Below are 15,977 nucleotides of genomic sequence, written 5' to 3' on the forward strand. Positions count from 1 at the left end.
ATTCAAGATTCACATTCATCAAAACTGTAACCATCATAAAGACAATCCTCCTTATGTAAACAGGTAAATTCAGTACAGGGAATAGCACAGGAACTTGCTTTTGTTTAACTTAAAAGAACAACCTAACACTCCTCCTCATTTATTGGATTAACATTAGTGCTGGACCTCTCTTGTGTAACTGGACTTCAATCACTGTTTCCCCTTACACAAGAGAAAAAAATGATACTCACCATCAGAAACATCGACCATGACTGTGTGACAAATAGCAAGCAGAAGAAAGAACTTTTGGATTTCTGGGTCCTTTCTGGACTTTATTTGCTCTATCAGGTAGTGATCATAGAACAAGAACTTTCCATCTGCATACATGTTCCAGCTGAAATCCACTTGCTGCTTAGAAAACAGAAGAGAGAGTTTGAGTTATCTCATGTGCAATTCTTCAAGCCTACCTGCATCCCTTCATACCTTGGCAAGGCAACGTTCCCTACAAACTGTAGGGACTACTCTGCAAGGTCAGACCAACCTACCTCCGGGTGGCTCGGAAGCTGCCCTGCTCCATCGCGGCAGTCTCCTGCAATGCAAGCACCATCAGATGGAAGGCACAGGGCAGAAAAATGGAAGTTTTTACAACTCATTCACAAAGTCAACAGTATATAGAATATTTATATTTATCACACTATAATATCTCTGATTAAAAAAAAAAAAGGCAAATTCATTCACAGCAGCAGTACCTTTGTGTCTTGTCGGGTGTAACTGTCTATGCCAGTGATACCAAAGCAAAAATAAGAAAAGGAGAATGTGGTGGAATTGTCATAAAGCATCCATCTTGTTTTAACATAGCTTTTACTGTCAGAAGTTCCTCTTCTCTCTTCAGAGGCACGATGTTTAAAAAGCACATGATATTAGCAAACTGCTCTTTGTTGTTTGAACTGACCGAACAATAGCTCAGTTTGGAGCACATCACTGTGTATTCCAAACACTGAAGTCCAGACAAGTTTGGAAATGGAAGAAACTAACATTAAACTGAAAAGCTGCTGTTCTTATTATACTTTCTTATTTGTTTCTAGGTTCATTTCCAGAAATGTTCCCAGAGCATTTCTATGAAAAGCAAAGCATTCTGTAAATTACTCATTTCTGACTTTTCCACTGTGAAGTTTCCACTCAACTCCATCCATTTCCCCATTTCCCAGAGGAAAATAATGGGAAAACTCCAACAATTCAGTTTTTCTGGAGCTTTGCTCAATGCCAGGGCTATATTGTGGAAGCTCAGTTGAAAGTAAGAAGACTCATGCACCTGATTTCAAACCAGCGTTAAAGTTCTTCCCCTTCAGCGGGAGGGTGCAACCTGGAAGCACTTCTGTTTCCCTGCAGATCTCTGCAAATGCTCCTGCAAATTTCTCCTGCCGGACAGAGATCACGGGGCACAAGCATGCTGCAGGGCAGGGCGGGCTGGATCAGGGCTGCGCCATGCCCCCGGGGACCAGCATTGCACCTGGGACCAGCTGGGCAGAGGCCCCCCTGGCTCTGCATCCACGCGTGGAGTGCTCAGCATCACTGCCATCAGCAAAAAGGACCCCTGGTACTGGAATGCTTTGGCATTTGCTATGGAAATCAAAGCTGGTTGACGCTGTGGGGTGCAGCAGCATGGCACAGACTTACCATATCTTTGGCCATTTATGCAACATTTTTTAAATGTCATGATGTTCTGTGTGAGTGTTCCTGTCTTATCAGAGAAGATGTAGTGGATCTGTCCCAGCTGCTCGTTCAGCGTGGTGGTTCTGGCCTTCGCGGCCGTGTCCTTCTCAGAGTAATACATTTGCAGGTCCCAGTTTATAAAATAGCTTTGGCCCAAACGAATCACTTCAACACTAAACGAAATAAAACAAAAGTTCTTACTCCCACCTGCAACTTGTATGTCAAAGCAATGACATTTTATCAGCGTATTACAGAGCACCATCACCCCTAGACAGGCCTCTCAAACTCATGTCAGACCACACAGCTCAGCTTCAACAGCTGGGGAAGAGTCTCTATGGCCTGATCAAGCCAAAAGTATTGATGATGATGCTCCCATAACAAATGGGAATCCCACTTGGGAACAGCATTTTAAGTACAGTTTGGAGAAGAAGATGTAGGAGGCTCAAGGACATTAAACATGTTCCAGACAGGCTTGTCAAAAGTAGTTATCCATACTTCATTGAGTATTAAAGCCTCTGTTTTGAAGAATAAATGTGGAGTATAAGTTTTTTTCATTTTATTTTACAAGTAGTTTCCTTCATGCACTGTTAGATTGTAGAATTAATTTAAGAAAAATACTAGCAAGATCAAGTCTCCAATATTTTCACAGATCACTGTCTGGGAACTTTTTTTCCTTAGTCAAAGTAAAAAGTATACATGCTTAATACTGTAAGAAAAGCTTGATATCTTTAAATTCTGAGTCAAAAATCTTTGGGTGATGATTTTATATGAAAATGATACATAACAGATCACTTTCTTCTAAAATCCCAGTGAAGAGGGTGAGTACATCCAACATATTTTCAGTAAGACAAATCAGTGTGCTTTCCACAGGGAAGCTGCATCTGTTACCACCAATGGAAATTTAAGTTCGTTCACCATTAATTCCAAAGTTTAGTAATTCAACCCTATCACCAGTTCAGCTGTTGAATGGCCAAGGCATTTACTTACCTCACATAGAGGGAAATGGGAACCATGGTGTTCAGAACAATGATATATCCCCAGAAGTTAAGGAAGCCGCGATACGGAGGACTGTAGTCTTCAGCGTCGTAGAGGTACCAAGAGGAGTTGCCAATCTGCTGCTCCCAGTAAGTGTGCCCGATGGCAAGGCCAGCCGACAGCAGGATGAGGACCAGAAAAATCTGCAGCGTACACAGAGAGGCCTGTCAGACACTTCAGAAATGTTTGCTAGGCATAACTCTGAAATCTCCATGTTCAAACGTATTCAAATATTACACGTATTTTTAAGTAAAAAGAAGGGGAGCAAATCTTTCCCACAAAATAGTCTCTTCAAATAATCAGGGTTCTAATTTTAGTCTACTTCCCAAGCATAGTTTTTATGTTTATACATGTGCTTAAGCAGGCAGCGAGTAAGGCTCATGAACGTGCCCAGAGCAAGGGCAGGACCACAGTCGTGCCGCGATAGATGCCTCTGCCTGCCTGCAGTCCAGCTCTTTTTTCCTCTTTCAGCACTCCTCCAGGTGCTGAACAGACCTCAGGACCAGGACGCAGGTCCTCAAGGCTCTACCCAGCAGCTCAGTGCAGACCAGAAGCACCTACAACACTGCTTCTGGAGCACACTTCTGCACTGCGTTGACTGCCCAACATCTGCAGTTAAGCATCACAGATTCCACCAACAGCAAGGCACCTTTTTAGATTCCTCCCTCTACTGCATCCCAACCCAAAGCAAAGTAGAAACATACTTTCTATAGCAAAAAAACCCAAACAAACAAACAAAAAACTTTTCAAAATTTGCATTCACTCTATTCTCTTAAAAGCGAACTCAAATATCTGAATTTTAAAGAAAACGTCTTACAGTATAAACCATGTAATTCATAAGGGAGTCAATTTTTGTCCTTTTAAATTTTGTCTTTCCACTATTTTTCATTATTTTTGTATCAGCACCTAAAAATAAAGAAGAAAATAAAGATGTAATACATTAACAAGTATTAGTATTACTATTTTACAAGCCTGGGACATAAAATATAGTCAAAGTTCATAAGAGAAAGACAATTTCCCTCCTAAAGGCACACTTTTAGTGAGTAAATGTTACACGTTCATTTGTTCATTTCATAAATACCTGCAAATATGACAACTCCATGGCAGAAGTCTGTATTCCTAACTTTACATCCACGTAGTAAGATCTTATCAGCATCTAACGCATAACTCATGTTTCTCCAAAATAACGTTCCTGTGAACTTATCCAGTCTGTTATTAGGTTCTTCACATTCAATCAGACCTAAATTTTCAGGAGAATATGTTTAATATACAATAGTTAAATAAAAATGGATCAGTTTGTATCCACCATACAAGTTATTTTACTTTGTTTATTTGTTGTTGTTGTTTTGTATGATTGTTCTAAACAAACCATGTATGTGAGATTTTGTGTGTACAAATATTCAGTGCTGTGTTGCTCACATTTTAAAAATGGCTTCTTGGGTGGCCTTTCATTTTCCAGACTGAAATAGAAGAAATAATTCATTTCTGCACCAAGATCAGCACACACAGCATTTACTGCCAAATAGGACGCTTTTCTTGTCCAAGCTTCTTTTAATATTTCTCAAGTTTTAACAATGGCCTGCCTACAACAGCGAGTCTCTCTCTGGATCTCTCTAGGATGAACACAGCGTTCAGCTCATTTTGACACTGAAGACTTACCAGCAATGATCACACAAGGGCAGACAAATCTCATGAAATAAACTGCTACTTGTTCAGATATATGTGAATATTTCAGCTAAAAGAGACCTCTTACTTCGACTCTTAGAACTTGCCCTATTCCCACTGTCTACTTTATGGTTGGTCATTTTTGTTTCCAACCCCAAACTGAGCTCATTCTAAAATTTTGGTTCATGCTGCACTTAGAATCATCCAAACTCCGTTTCAGACATAAGTAAATAAATACATAAGTGTAAATGGCAACATAAATGCTGGTCGCTACAGAGGAACACAGAATGGCACTCTGAGGCCCAAACAGTGGTGTCCCCGGTCCTGCACCCTGCCTGTAATCAAGACTGGTGGATGTGTAAGAAAGAGAAGAACAGGAGCAGACAACCCAAAAAAAACAAAAAACAAACAAACAAAAAAAATCAAACACAGAAACAAGAAAAGAAAACAGGCAGGCAAATGGCAATAAAGGGTCCTGTCCTCCCTACTCAGTGTGTCATATCTCATTCACGGCAAAGGTCTTATCTTCAGATAGACTGTATTTTGCTCAGCAGCAGTTTCCTTGTGCAATTTGCCAATGCTGCCTTGTGACAAAAGCTAGGAAGCCACTAACTCCAGTGTCACAAGAATTATTAGCAATGTTTCAGTCTGCACCTGTGTTTTATTTACTTGTACTGTAAACTGAGCAACATTTGAATATCTGTAACAATAAAAATGCAACTGTACAAACCATTAAAGTCCGCCATTGCACTTTCTTCTTGAAGATACTTGTCTGTTACCTCCAGTGCCATTTTGAATTTTAAGTTAGTCTCACTAAAAAGAAAGGATAAAAAGGTCATCTTATTGAAAACATTGATACAGGAAGAAGTTTGAACAAATTAAACTAAGCAAAACAATACGCCATAGACACCAACCTCCCACTTGGAAGCAACGAGCTGAGCTATGCATTTGCATGGATGAGAAACATTCGTGAACAACAGGACTAGTTCTTACGCTGCTTGGTTGCTTCTCCTCACAAATGAAACCTGACACGGTAGCACCCCTGTACTTAGAAAAGTGAGGGTGCTCAGAAACACTGTTTTTCTAAAGCAATATTTAAGTTTGATTAATGGTTATCTGAAAACACGATTTAATAACTGACATTGTTAAAAGTTCCAACTGAGAACAAACATTTGCAATATAAACAGATCCTTCTTTGGCATGATTAATTATTGTTTTTAAGATCACTAAAAGCTGAGTGAGAAAATAATTGTTTATTCAGAAAAACTATCATTTCAGTTAATTTAGGTGCAGTCCATATCACTACAGCCTTTTCTAAAATAAAAATAATCAGCACTACCTTTTCTGACAACATGAACTGAAGCAACACTTACAAAGCAACTGTGACAGAGACACTAAGATTTACCCTTTTTAAGAAGTTTCTATGAAAAACTTCCAAAGAAAACATGGATTTTTTTTTTGCCTTTTTTTTTTTTTTTAATTTTCTCACTGTAACTGACAAGGAATAAAAAGAGCTTAGAATAATAGAAAAGTCCCAGTTGGAAGAGACCTCTGGCAATCAACAGTCCAACCTCCTGTCAGAAGCAGGACCTTAGACGAGGTTATCCAGGGCTCCATCAAGCCAAGCCTTCATTGCTTCCAGCAAGGGAGATGTTCCCACCTCTCTGGGTGACTTATTCCAGTGGTAAAAATTCTTCACCACGAGAACAACCATTCTTAAATCCAAACAGCATTTCCTCTGAGGTAACTTGCATCCATTGCTTTTGTCCTGTTGTCCTGTCAATGTGCATCCTTGTGCACAGAGCATCTTTGCTGTAACCATGAGATATCGCAAGACCGTGATTAAATTACCCTTCACTTCTCCAGGTTGAATAAATCCGGCTCCTGCACCTTTTCTTAGTGTACCAGGTACTCCAATGCCTCAACTATCTTGACGCTCCAGTGGTCCCTCACCAGATTTTAATGTTCCTTGAATTGTGGGGATCAAAAACTGGACACAGCTTTCCAGGTGTGGCCTAACAAGTGCCAGGTAGCATGGAACAACTCTTGATCTGCTGGCTATAGTGGGCCTGAAGAAGCCCAGGACACAGCTTCCCACTGCTGCAAAGGTGCACCGCTGTCTTCCTTGCTGTCCACAAGAACTCCCAGGGTTTTTTTGTTTGGTTTTTTTGTTTTGTTTTTGTGGGACATCATATCAAATATTTTCATAAAATCAAGGTAAATGGCATCTTCTGCTACGGAATGGACTCCGTATCCAAAGAGCAAGGTATTTCAATACACAAAGCAATAGCCAGTTTGGTCAAGCACAATGTTAATCCTTGTTGGCTTTCCCCAGTCAAATTCTTGTCCTTCGTGTACCTGGACACGGCTTCCATGAGGGCTTGCTCCACAGTTTTTCCAGGGACTGAGGTGAGGCAGACTAGTCTGTAGTTTTCTTGATGTCATTTTGGCTCTTTTTAGTAGAAGGGTGTGATACTTGCTGCGTTTGAAGCCTCTGGACTTCCCTGGATCTCTGTGATCTTTTGAAGATGACTGACAGTGGCTTAGAATGATGTCAGCCAGCTCTTACCACCCTCAGATGTATCTTCTCAAGTCTGTCGGGGTCAATTTGTACAGACAGTCCCCAATTGGACCATCATATACTACCAGTTGCTTGCCATTCATTTCACCATTGCTTCTTGGCATAGGGACTTAGGGGCTGGCCTTATCCATGAAGACTACGACAAAACAATTAATTGCACCCTTACCCTGACAATAACTGTATTAAATTACATTAGCTTACTTCTGAAATAAACACTTATTGCTCTTTTACCAGGAAGCCAAAAATAAATCTAAGAAATCCTTAAGTAGAACCTTACCCATCTAGTTCAGCTGTCTCTACATAGCAGAGACTGTTTGGTTCTGAGCTGGATAGCAGCAAAATATCAGCCTAGTGAAACAAATAAATAAGCAGCAAATAAATCCAAGTCAAGATTTGTACAGAATTCTGTAGAAACATAAAACAAACATATCTAAGGCACTTACAGGAACGAAAGTATTTTTCTTCAGACGAATGATATCACCAACTTTAATATCTTTCCATTTTGTGTTTTTGAACCTAATATCAAGATAGTTTAATGATTATTACTATTTAATTTAGAACAGTATACAATCTATAAATCTTGAAATATTAAACTTTCCTTAGTATGAAAACATTACATCTTGGTAAGATTTTTTTGTTGTTGTTGTTGTTTTGGAAACTGCAGTTTAGCTGGGAATCTAAAACTTAGAAGAGAACCTACCTCTGCTCTTTCCTGTTCACCCATATATGAATTTCTGTCCAACTCTCCAAGTAAGTTGCTCTTAGCACAGATTTACTGCCACAGAACTAAGTTTAAATGACTCCTTCGGGCAATTCTCTTCTGTTTCCAGTTAGGTTTTCGCACAGATGTATGGAACGGTAGAGAACAAAAAGCTGAACTTTCCCTGTCATCTGTGGTTTACGATCTGTGATGAAGCTTTGTACCAAAGCAACAAACTTTACTTACTAAGTTAAGAAGTGAACAGCACAAACCTTCCATCCCTGATGACTTCACATGTTCTGTTATTAACCTCGTTGTCCATCCTGTGACGGGCCTGAAAACCAGGAGCAGAGAATGTACTCCCCACTGCATATCACAGCTGAAGAACAACACTGTTTTCTTTTGCTTTTATTAACAAAACATGTTGCTTACTATGTCATCCACTAGGTCTTTGACTGCAGTTATTCCCAGGACCAAGAGTAAGGGCACCAGCGTTGTATACCATGACAGGGTAGATATTTGAGGAATCGCCTGTCAGAGACAAAGAGAATCAGCTCATTACAGGATTGCTATCAAACTCAATTCAGAGACATTAAGGACTGGGACAGTTAAAACACAAAAAGGAAAACCAACACATCAGAGAGAGAATTTTAAGGCAGGTTGTGAAGATGAAAAAATCTCTGGGGGAGATTTTGACTGTGCTGCTGTACCTCAGTGCTGTTTTGTCTTTAACAACTGTAATTGCTCTTATTTTCTGTTGGCGCTTCTGGTTCATGAATGGGACTTGAAGGCCATCATATTTCACAGAATAATAGCCAAAAGAAACACCCTGTCCTCAAAAATTTCATAAACTCTGCAACAAGCTCATCTTAGCTAATACAAAGCTAGGGTAGGCTGATCCAGATTTCTGTTAAGATGTGCTTAGTTTCAATAACAGTTCAGTTACAGTCCCTTACGCAGCAACCTGCAATTTCCTAACAGGATAGCAATGAACGGTTTCATAAGTAGTATTCAGCTCAATAGATTAGCACCTCAAACTCACTTTACAGTTAGTATTCTCTATAAACTATGCCTTACCTGCAAAATGAGAAGGACCAGGAAATAGAAGTTGGCTGCTCTTTTAAACTGTTCAAACAGATTCAGCGGTAAAAAGGTGATGGGGTTGTACTTGTATGTCTTAATCGCGTTTCCCTGTTGAAGAAACCAAATGTCATTCACAACACCAGATTCTTCTTACTTTACAAATGTGCAGTTCATATTTTTAGTAAAGCATTTTACTAGCGAAAACTTTCCTATAAACTTTGTTAGAGCTTTACCTCTCATCAACAGTTTCCCATGGGTCACTGTCTTTAAGAAACCAGACAAAAAGGTCTGCTGCACTGACATTAACACACCCCAAAAAGCACCTCACACTTCCACTCTAGCTACAGCAAGGACTACAGAGCATCACAGAGTCACCGCGTGGAAAGGAGACAGCCTGGCCCAGGTGAGTGACACAGTGCACATGGCACTGCCAGATGGGCACGGAGAAGGGGGAGGACAGGGGGGACTTCAGTGCTCTCCCTGTCCTATGCAGTCTTCTCTCTGATGCATGTCAATTTTATTTGCTACATACACAGTATCACTATTAGGGATACAATTGGTCTCAGATGTCAAACCACAAACAATGCATCCAGACACAAAAGGCTTTTAATCAGACTTGTTCAGGAGGGACAATGTGAGACCCAGCAGAGGTTAACTTGATAAGTGGCAGTCCCTACCTAGCTGAAGCAGAAAGGACTTCCATTTAATAATGGCTCCAACTGTAGAAGTTTTACTATTAAATGTTCATAACCATGCATGAAATAACCCAAACTGCCTCACATCTACAAGGCAGATACCACAGCAGACACAAGGAAACCACACAGGCCAATGCATCACAGATAAAGCCAGACAGTCCACACACAACCACCAAGTCCAATCCTCTGTCACTCACAACCAGCACCGCATACTAGCACAAAAGCTTATGTACTTTGCAAAGTTAAAAAATTAGGATAGAAAAAAAATAGTGAGCCTTTTGTCTTGATAATTGAGATTATTTTTTTAAAAACGTTGCCTTGATCATAATCAGGTGGATTTGGAATGACGCTGTTTAAATGACTGAACATTCCCAAATGTCTACTTTTAAGACTGCCTCAGTCTAGCTTATTGGGATACTGCTTAACGCTACATGAAGACTTCTTGTACGAAAGGTGACATCTTTCTGGATGTTTGCAACAGCCATAGTTGAGCAGATAAAACTCAGAATTTGGACTGAGGACACCTGGCTTCTAATTCTCTATCTCATCTTAAGCAAGTCTCTTGATACTTTGTTTTTCCATTCATAAAGCCAAAGTCAATTATATTTCACTACCTTTGATAGAAATCCTAAGGAAGTGTTAATTGTGGTTTTTAGATGAGTCAAAAATGGTTGGAAAGATCTTATTGACATTAAGAAAGCGTTCACCCTGACAAGTACTGTAATCACATAATTGAGATAAAGAAAACTTACTGCATATTTGCTTTTTTTGAAGCACAGAAGTATTGTTCTCTTAAACTGGGGCTGCTCATGGAAGTGTTGATCATTTGCTTTAACTTGCCAGCTGCAGTCTGGAAGAGGCAAGGTGAAAATGGGTCAACATCTGATTGCTGTAAACATGAGGAAGCCAATCTGCCTTCCCTTTCTTTCAAATGCCATATTTGTTAGGTACTTTCAATTGAAACAAGACCGGTACCTGCTTTTCTTATTAAAGTGTCTAAGAAAGGGTTTTCAAGAAATGTCCAGCTTATTTGTCTTTACTAACAATTAAAATATAATCTCAGCAAGGAAGAAGTAAAATAACAATTTGGAAGTTCTATGAGAAATCGAAAACTTAGAGGAACATTTAGTCAGGTTAAATTCTCTTCTTTCCCCTCTTCCAGTTTGCTTTTGCTAACACCTGCGAAGCACTCAGCACCCAAAACAGGATTTCTCAGTCTTTTTTAAAATAGAAAGATTCACCCATCCTTTGAAAAAAATGAATTCCTATCACCAAATCGTGCAATGATTTCTTTTGCAATCGTAAGCAAAAACCTGAAGCAGTCATTTTATTTCTTCAACCATCAATTTTGCTTGCTTGCTTGAGACCTTAGGAATATAAATTACACTATGCAGCAAATCTAACAAAACTAAACAAGTGATGTCAGCAGCAGCCTTCTGATGTTTTGGACCACAAGCTGACAAAACCACTTACAGAACAACCAAACAACCTTATCTCCTGTCACCTTCAGTTTTTGTCATTTAGAGTTTGACTCGACATACAGTTTTCCTCGGGAAAAAGGTTCTGAAGGATTTCCTAACAAACCATCCATCTCCACAGTAAGGGCCCTTATCATTTAGAAATGTATGGAAACCAACCCACTAAACAGAAAAAAATGGCTTATACTGGTTCAAATTTCCAGGTGATGGGGAAGGCAAGTTAACTGAAGTTCTGCTCAAGCAGTTCTCAGACCACGGGTTACGTACATCTAGCACCTGCCATAATTAACACGAGGTCACCGGGCAGATCAGTAGTTGTATGCAACAGGCAGTGGCACAGAACTCTGGTTGTCGACTGGAATTAAGTTGATTTTCATACTGGTATTTGTTAAAATGAACAGCTACCAATCACTCCTTCAGACATTTGGATAAGCCATTCCAAATCCTATCCGACAAATAAGCCACAAAAAGCAAATTGATCCACACACGGCTCAGCATCTGTACTGCGGATCATTTGCCACCCAAAGCAAGTTTCTAACCTAACAGTACCTTTTCTCAGCGTCTCTCGGCTCTCCTCAGTGCCTCTGTTGGTTTGGGTTTGTTCTGATTCGACACCAGGCTGCCGGCTGTCCAGCTCATCCTCCGTGTCGTCGTCGCTGTAGGGCACCACCTCATCGTTAGGCTGGGAATCCTCATCGAAGGTGGTCTCCGAATCCCTTTCCGAGCTCATGCCGCTAGCGCCCTGCAAACATTTTGTAAAGGTTCAGGAGCGGAGCTATCGTAGCAAGTACAGGAAACCATGTCCCCATAATTTCACTCTGTCAATACCGGCCAGCAAAACCCACGTTTGAAACCGGTTTCCCTGGAAGAGCTTAGAGCACAGGCTTGGTTTGCAAGTACGGACCGAAGTCACGCGGCAGTTATGTTCACAGCAAGTCCCTCATTACCGTTGTGCTGTATGTAATTAGACACACTCACACGGCAGACCAAGGAACACCCTACAGTCATGACGCAGGACGTCTTTAATGGGACACGGAGATGAGCAAGCCCTCGAACACCCGACTCCCAGGGGCCACGCCACTGACCTGCATGCAGGGGTGAGGAGGAGCTGCAGGAGCTGCAGCCTCCTTCAGCGTTTTTAGACCACCGAGACAACTCCTGCAGCTTCAGCTGCTTGCTGCAGGGGACAGCATCCAGTTAACTGGCTGTAAGCTAAATCCAGAAACCATCTACTGGTGTGCAACTCCACCCCTCCAGTCCCACACAAACAACCACCCGCACAACTCCTAGGTGGTTTCCATCTCCGCCTGGCCAGCCTATCGCTCTGCTGGCTGTCCTGGCATTTTAATTACCAATCGTTACAACAGTTTAGATTGTTCTGATGAGTGTGCCCTGCTTATTCCCAGCCAGGCAATTCCCAAACTCTTTGTACCGAAGCTCCACTTGCGCTCGTTTCTGAAGACCACCACTTCGGAATAGGTTCTGATCTGCCTGTGCTAGCACAGTGAAAGCTGTAGGAAATTAAAAGCCCCGAGGAGAGGAAGGGGCTCCATCGCCCCGGGGGCTTCTGGCAGGGCCCTGTGTGCACCAGGAAGCCCCTCAGCCCCAGCCAGCCTCACCTTACCCCCCGCAGCACTGGCCCCAGCAGCCCCATTTTGGCTCAGCCCTGATGCTTGGGAGGAGCGCCGGCCTCCAGCTCAGCCGTGCCCGTGCCCTCTCCGGGTGCCCGTGCCCCCTCCAGCTGTGCCTGCACGCTGTGCACCTCTCAGGCCATCACTGGGCCCTCCCCACCACGGGGACATCGCCGTCCTGCGGGCAGCAGCCCCACTCAGCTGCCCCGACAGCCTCACGCCCCACAGAGGCAAGGGGCAGACGGGGCCGCTAACACAAGAGCCCGGCCTCAGGAGGCAAGGCCAGCGCCACCCTACCCACGTGCTGTTGTCGACAAAACCAGCGAACAGCAAGCTCCGGGGCTGACACCAAACCCCGCCGGCACCCACGCTACCTTCCATTTTTGCAAAGCTGAACGGCCTCCCTCCTTAATATCTCTTATGAGAGAGATAAATATTAAATGAGCACTTAATATGCTGCTCGGATGACATGAGCGTGGGCTGGAAGCCCAGCACATGCCACGCTCGGTACCATCGTGCTCTCCTGGCACACAAGCTAATGTTTCAGGACTGCCAGCTTACAAATCAAACAAAACTAGCAGGTATCGGATGAACGCACAGTTTGATTTAGTGCGGATTAATACAGCTTCTTCCAAGACCGCTCAAGCTGTTAAGAGTCTGCTCACCGATGTAAGTAGCTGGGACTATGACAGCTAGTCACCGATATACAAGGTGTGGAACCTGAAATTTTGGTGGAAGTATTGCTTGTTTTCCTCCATAGCCTTGGAGTTAGGCAACTCATCCGAGATGCAGGGTTTCAAGCTCAAATTCTCTCAAAAAATAGAAGTTTTCCCTCTGTTGAGAGAGAAATGCACGTGACAACTTCAGGCAAGCATTTCCCTCAACAGCCACAGTTTCCAAAGCCTGGCTCTGAACAATGAGCCAAATATTATTCTCTGGGGCTCACGCGACTTACCTGGGTCTCTTCTCTAGCGTGGTTAACCCACATTTCTCAAACCAGACCTGGTCACGACGCAGTTGAAGACCCATCATAAAAGCCAAACACATCACCAGTCTGAGCGCCTCACTGCGTCCCACGTCTGGTAAGCTTCCAAACAGCACTTCGCTACCAGAGCAGGCGTGGTCGGCCCCGAGGTTCGCAGGAGCTTCGCCCCCAGCCCCGCTGCCCTGCCCGCGCCCCGTCCCTCACCGCCCCGCGTGCTGGGCAGGCTCGGAGCAGGCAGGGCAGGGCAGACCCAAGCTCTGCACGGTGCCACGCAGTGTCAGTTGTGAAGGCAAACAACCCACAAACAGGACTCAAGAACACGGAGTGGCCTTTTCAGTAAAGAAAAAAGGAAGCCGACCTAACTAAATATTTCTTGAAACTAAATTTCGGAACTTATCACTGACCTCTACTTGGCTGTGCCTCTAAATGGGTCCAGTAAATCGTTACAGACTCCTGAAAACAGTCCTGGCAGTAGTTACCATGGAAGCACTTGGGGAATATTGAAATACAACATAAAATTGTGTTGGCAAGTAGGTGTGAGGCAGCAGAGTGCCGTGTGCTGTACAGCTAAGCTTTGTTCTTACCCACAGCACTGCATGCAGTACCACGCCGCACAGAGGTACTCCCGGGCACGGCAGCCGCTCACTGCCACCAGCCAGCACTACTCGGAGAAGCTGGGTTTGGCCAGAGGGGTGTTAACCACTGGGGAGCTCTGCTAACAATCAGTAGGCCAAGCTTTCGGCAGAGTGGAGAGCACAGAGTGTGAGCGACACAGCTCAGCCACCCTTCCGCTCACTGCACCGACAAAACCGGAGCAGAACAGAGGCGCTCAGGTGTTCCCCGGCAGCGGGCTGCTCTCTGGTCCGGGGAGAGCTGGCACAGCCCGTGACCAGCCGCCAGCTCCATCGCCTCCGCGCTGCTGAGGCCAAGCACCACCACCATCGGCATCGCCGCCCCCACGGGCCCAGCGGCGAGGAGGAGGAGGAGGACGGGCAGGCACGCGAGCACCCGTGGTGGTGCCACCAACAGGTGAGCGACACACGGGCCTCGGCCGCAGGCAGCGGCTCTGCGCACTCGGAAAAGCAGAGTGTGCGCAGAAGCCATTTCTTTCAGAGTCACCACAGCCCATCCTGTCTGCAGTGCACTGGAAAACTGAGCCACAGCATTTCTGCAGGTGTTTTTTACACGAATGCTAGTTCTGTTGCATGCTCAGGTGGCTTTTTTTATTACAGTATTGTTCCCCGCGTTACAGAGTGGAGGCACGTGGACCGGGAAATCCCCCCACGCTGCACCCAGGAGGGAGCAATCCCAGCGCTGAGGGGGGCCGTGGACAGAAGCAGCTCAGCAGTTCGTATTTCTGCGAGCTGGGGAACAAAACGCGCCAGCTGGGGAGGAGGGCGTGCCCGCGCGGAGCAAGGCGCTGGTGCAACTGCCCGGACGTAAAAGACATGCCGCCTGCACTACAAAGGTGGTTTCACTGGGCCGTACGCCAGCTCTCCAGTGACAAGCGGCAGCGTTTCTGCCAGTCAGCCAGGCTGCCTCCTCTGCGGCCGGGGAAAACCCTGCCGCCACCGGCACTCCCAGCGAGGCAGGGCTTGTGCCGCCTCCCAGCCTGCCGCACGGGCAGCAGCACTACCTGCCCCAACACCGACCGTGCCCCGGCAGCCGCAGAAACGGCTTGCCCTGCCGTGCCACAACGCGGGGCTCGGCACCACCGCGGGCCACGCTGCGCTGCGGGGCCGTCGCGCCGCCACCTCCGGCCGTGCCTGCTGCAGGCACCCGCCAGCCGCTGCTGGAGACGAGGCTGCAGGCCAGCAACCGGCCTCACCTCCCGCCTGGCAAGGGCTCCAGCTGTTTCTCTCCCAGAAGGGATGCAGACAATCCTGCCCCTGTCCAGCGATGCTGTGGCTCTGCAGGCAGGGCAGGGGCAGGCCTGCTGCCCAGGAGCCTGCTCTGGGTTTTACAGACACTTAGGTTTTCTTCTCACCGAGAGTCTGCCCAGACGGAAGAAATTATGAAGAAATGAGTCAGGGATTATGTTTTCAATCCCAGAAAACCCCAAAGTTCAGATCCCTGCCATATAAAGCGATTCAGCCTTTAGTCTATTAACCTTTACTCAACTGATTAATTGACTAATTAATCATGCCAAGGGTTAGATGAGATGTCAAAAACCAACCACAACAGAAAAACCACTGCATCTGTTTTCTATTACAGACGCACAGCTAAATGGAAATACCTAAAATATAAACAGAGGTGGCCCGCGGTGCTAGCTGGGAACGCCAGTGTGGTGGCACGCACCAGCGACTCCAGGCGGGGTCCGCCAGCCCCGATAAGACGGGTTGCACAGGGCCTGTTTCTGCAGCCAGGGCCCACGCCACCAGCAGCCGGGTGCCCGGCGGTGCCCCCGGTGTCCCCCAGCAGCCGCCCCGCAG

The 15,977-nt window shown here is 44.8% G+C and overlaps 1 protein-coding gene across 1 annotated transcript in view; it reads right to left on the reverse strand.

Moving 5' to 3' along the window:
- Positions 1-15,977, reverse strand: part of LOC310889563 (phospholipid-transporting ATPase IC-like) — a gene marked incomplete at its 3' end in the record, with an annotated part of 32,175 nt that overhangs the window by 9,852 nt on the left and 6,346 nt on the right. The window contains exons 2-15 of the mRNA XM_083817148.1: positions 11,479-11,671; positions 10,204-10,301; positions 8,751-8,864; positions 8,106-8,204; positions 7,946-8,007; positions 7,417-7,489; positions 7,251-7,321; positions 5,123-5,205; positions 3,809-3,967; positions 3,545-3,633; positions 2,680-2,870; positions 1,657-1,865; positions 525-568; positions 231-387 (exon numbers count right to left, since the gene is read on the reverse strand). Coding sequence (XP_083673274.1) covers positions 231-387; positions 525-568; positions 1,657-1,865; positions 2,680-2,870; positions 3,545-3,633; positions 3,809-3,967; positions 5,123-5,205; positions 7,251-7,321; positions 7,417-7,489; positions 7,946-8,007; positions 8,106-8,204; positions 8,751-8,864; positions 10,204-10,301; positions 11,479-11,659 — 1,630 coding nt within the window. The 5' untranslated portion in view covers positions 11,660-11,671. The remainder of the gene's footprint in view (positions 1-230; positions 388-524; positions 569-1,656; positions 1,866-2,679; positions 2,871-3,544; positions 3,634-3,808; positions 3,968-5,122; positions 5,206-7,250; positions 7,322-7,416; positions 7,490-7,945; positions 8,008-8,105; positions 8,205-8,750; positions 8,865-10,203; positions 10,302-11,478; positions 11,672-15,977) is intronic.

The sequence above is a fragment of the Anser anser genome, assembly GCF_964211835.1.
Source record: "Anser anser genome assembly, chromosome: Z".
In the NCBI taxonomy this organism is placed as follows: Eukaryota; Metazoa; Chordata; class Aves; order Anseriformes; family Anatidae; genus Anser; species Anser anser.